We start from the raw sequence: 3,978 nt of genomic DNA on the forward strand, positions 1-3,978 counted from the left end.
GAAAAATGTAAAAGAAAGATGGATGTTTATACCAGTGAAAAGTTTTTGGCTCACCTCATGTGTTATCCTGTGTCCCCTGTGTCGAACAGCACTTAGTTCTACAGAGATGTCTGAGGATAAACATTCCAAGCTGGATGTTCTCTAATACCATTTTATTTCAGTTTATTATGAGAGTAGGCTAAAGCCTAAAAAATTTAGGTCTGGGTTAAGTTTCTAAGCCCTGCCAAAGATTAGGGTGGTCTGATCCAAACTTTTGTTTCAAGTCTCTCTTTTCTCTTTTATCAAAGCCACATGGGGAGGTGGTTCTTCAGTGTTTTCTGAAACGTCTTTCATGCTCCAAGAAACAAAGTTTAACTTCAGATCTTTTTCATAAAACAAGCAGGAGAAAATAAAGCCTGTCAGATAAGGGCAGTGACTGTGATTAGACGTCACTTTGGAAGCAATTCTGGAGGTGTCCCCATGTTTCCCAGCCCCACTTGGACGTCCTTTGTCATGAGGTCTCTCTGCTGTACCTGTCTGCAACGTCTTGGCAGCGATGAGCACCAGACAGGGACTGGGGACAGGCTGTGTCTTGTCCTCTGGGGGGGAAGGAAGCATTTGGCAGGTCCACGCTCCTTGCACAGTGTCCCTCTCTTAGGGTAAGCCATCAGTGCTCTAGGGGCAGACAGGGAAGGTGGCGTCACGCATGGTTTCCTACCAGGGCTGTGCCACCATCTGCACTGGGGGAAACCTGTCCTCTGTGAGAAGTTCTCCCTCCCTGAGTGGTGGCAAACTGCCCAAAACCAGGTGGAAAGCAGCAGAAAAGTCTCCCACACAACATCACTGATTTCATTTCCCCACAGTGTTCCTACTTTAAGACCTCAGGATGGTAAAATTGTGCCTGTTACCAGATTAGTCTTGACATGCTGTTGTTAAGGTAGACACTCCCATTCCTGGAATAATGTGAAATACAAAAAGCAACTGTTTTGAACCTCTCAGAAAATCTTGGCAAGGGTTCATGCAAAGAACACAATGGTCTTTTATGTCGATTGAAACATTTCATCTTAATGTCTACGAGTAAAAAAAAATAATTCATAGAAATTCACCAATTCATTCAACAATTTGTTCATTCTAAATAACTGCCAGGAACTCCCCTACTCCCACTCCACACTAAAAACAGCCCACCAAACCGACCAATCAACCAACCAAGCAGCAAGTGAACACACCAGAAAAAACCCCAAACGAACAAAAAAATCCAAATAAACAAAATTAAAATAAACAAACAAAAATAACCCCAAACAAAAAAAAATCCAAAAATAGAGCTAGATGGGGTTTAACTGACTTTTTTTTTAAATGAGAAATTGATCTTACAATCAATAAAGGGGAATTTTCCATGAAAAACGTGTAGTTGCACCAGAAATAAACCAACAGTCCGACACACGCCATGGAGCCAACCTCTACTTCCCATTTATTTCCCCTTCTGGTGTCTGAAAAAGCTGTTTGCCTTCACTCTGCTCTTTCAGTGCCCTGTAACTCTCCCTCTTCCCCTGCTACAGGTGTGGTGTTCCCCTACTCCCCGCGGCTGGGGCGGTACAACCTGAACTTCCACGAGGCGCAGCGGGCGTGCGTGGAGCAGGACTCGGTGATCGCATCCTTTGACCAGCTCTACGATGCCTGGAGGTCGGGGCTGGACTGGTGCAACGCCGGCTGGCTCAGCGATGGCTCCGTGCAGTACCCCATCACCAAGCCCAGGGAGCCCTGCGGGGGCAAGAACACCGTGCCTGGCGTCAGGAATTACGGGTTCTGGGACAAGGACAAGAGCCGATATGACGTCTTCTGCTTCACTTCCAACTTCAACGGTGAGATCGTTTTCTTCACCCCTCCCTCGTAAATGACTGCGCTTAGGCAAGGAACTCCAAGGGCAGAAAGTTGTGTTGGGTTTGTCAAAGCTTGTGTCGGGCCTGGAAAATGCCAGGAATTAAACAGTCGAAAAAAATGACTTAAAATCTTTGTGGAATTTGCAAGGACACACATGCAGAATAAAGTCGTCTTTCTCACATGCTTATGTAGGTAGCTTTTAAAACTCAGGACTTATAGTGGCAGTACTTTCTAATATTTCCCCTTTAACCCCACTAAAATTTATACATACCCTTTTAATGTTGGTGTGTAACTAGTTTAATTCGGTTAAAGCGATGAAGATACCTGAAGTTCATTAATTGAGGTTTCCTGTTGAATTCAATTATAATTCTGTTAATATTGCTTAAATATGTCACCAAAACAAAATTCTGATCATCATTTCACCTACTCTGCAGTGTCAAGCAGCTCCTGCTTATGTACCAGGTCTAATATGACTAATAGTTCCTTATCAGCAAACCTATTTCTAGCTTTATTCCTTAATAATTTAGATTTCCAATTTTAGTATGCTGCCAAGCCTCCCATCAGTTTTGCTCTGAGGATGGACTGATGCAAACCTTACTTTAGCAACTGCAAGCTGGTTTTTTTTTTGCTATTAGTTGATGTTTCTTTAGGTGTGAAATTAAATTAAATGACCCAGTCTCAGCTTGCTATCATTTCAGGGTTTATCTAGAGGCTGGAAGATATTTAGAAAGCATTGCTGTGAATGCCCAATCCTCTACAGCACCCTAGTTGTGCGTAATTCCTACACAACTTTGCACATGTTTGCCTTGCAGACCACTCAGACCATGGAGCACGGCCTTTTTTTATTCATGCACAGATTGTTTATCCACAGTGAAGCAGTTTCATCCTACAGCACAGCAAAAAATAAACATAAGCCTTGGCTTCAGAAAATGTGCTCCAGTGCTAAGTCTCCACCACCCTCCCTAGAAAAAAATAAAAACAGCCAAACAAAAAAAACCAAACCCCCCAAAAAAACAAAAAAACCCCAACCACAAAACAAAAAATACACACTAGAAAAAGAAAAAACTAAAACAAAAAAAACAAACTAACAAAAAACCCAAAACAAACAAACAGAAAAAAAAACACCACAAAAGCCTCAACAAAAAAACCCAAACAAATCCTCGAGCCAACAACATTACTTTAGGTTCAAAGTGATCTGAAACAAAAGTTTGGCTGATTTTTTTATCATACTGCTTCATCCCAGTAAATGCTGGCTCAATTTTTTCTTGCTTCATTTATCAAAGGTGGAATCCTGTATGTAGTCATCTCTTCTGTACAGATTTAACCCTGTACTATAGGAAGGGTACCAAGGAATTAAATAATCAAACAAAAATAATTACAATGTGATAGCCGCACTTTTTGTGATGCTTGCAGGGTGAAACCTTGTGACTACTGCTCACTGATCACCACCCTTTTACACACCAGAAGCTGAATAGCATCTCTTAAGGAACAAGAAACATAATTTCAGAGAAAAAGAGAGAATAATAACTACTGACAGATAAATATTGTCTGTGCACTAATACAAGGAGAAAGAAAGAGAGAGAAGGAGAAAGGTAAGGTGAGGAAAAGGTGCACAGGTAGGAGAGCAATCAAAGAAAAGACACAGACGAATCTCAGCCTTGAGTCTTGAAACTGGTCTGCAGACAGAACATTACACAGCAGTGGGGGGGAGAGGGGGAGAGAGAGAGAGAAAGAGAGAGAGAGGTATATTTATATCGATATAGAGATATAGGATATATATTCTCCATGACTCAGTGTCAAATGTCTCTCAAGACATCAGCTGAAAATCCAGATTTCTGCTTCTCTCAGCTTCCATTTCCTCAACTCACCAGATTATGTTATCCTCACCTGTCCCTGCTCTGCTCTCCACTATTCCTGTCCCGAGCTCACCTTCATATCCACAATTACCCCAGCCACTCTGCCAGCTCCCTGTTTCCAGCACAGCATTTTGGATAGGCGTGTTTAATGGCATATGTCAACTCTCTTGCTGCAGAGGGAAAAGGTTATAATGACCTATTTTGCCACCAGGCTGGGATTGCCAGCTGCCAAAGATAGTGGCTGCGGGCGAAAAAAAAAAAAAAA

General features: G+C 42.2%; 1 protein-coding gene across 3 annotated transcripts in view; it reads left to right on the top strand.

Annotated features, from left to right (window-relative positions):
* Positions 1 to 1,885, top strand: part of HAPLN1 (hyaluronan and proteoglycan link protein 1) — a 47,966-nt gene extending 46,081 nt beyond the window's left edge. For all 3 annotated transcript variants that reach the window (XM_017738687.1, XM_008637167.2, XM_017738688.1), the window contains exon 4: positions 1,536 to 1,885. In XM_017738687.1, coding sequence (XP_017594176.1) covers positions 1,536 to 1,870 — 335 coding nt within the window. In that variant the 3' untranslated portion in view covers positions 1,871 to 1,885. The remainder of the gene's footprint in view (positions 1 to 1,535) is intronic.
* Positions 1,886 to 3,978: the final 2,093 nt, after the last annotated feature.

The sequence above is a fragment of the Corvus brachyrhynchos genome, unplaced genomic scaffold (genome assembly GCF_000691975.1).
Source record: "Corvus brachyrhynchos isolate BGI_N302 unplaced genomic scaffold, ASM69197v1 scaffold376, whole genome shotgun sequence".
Lineage (NCBI taxonomy): Eukaryota > Metazoa > Chordata > Aves > Passeriformes > Corvidae > Corvus > Corvus brachyrhynchos.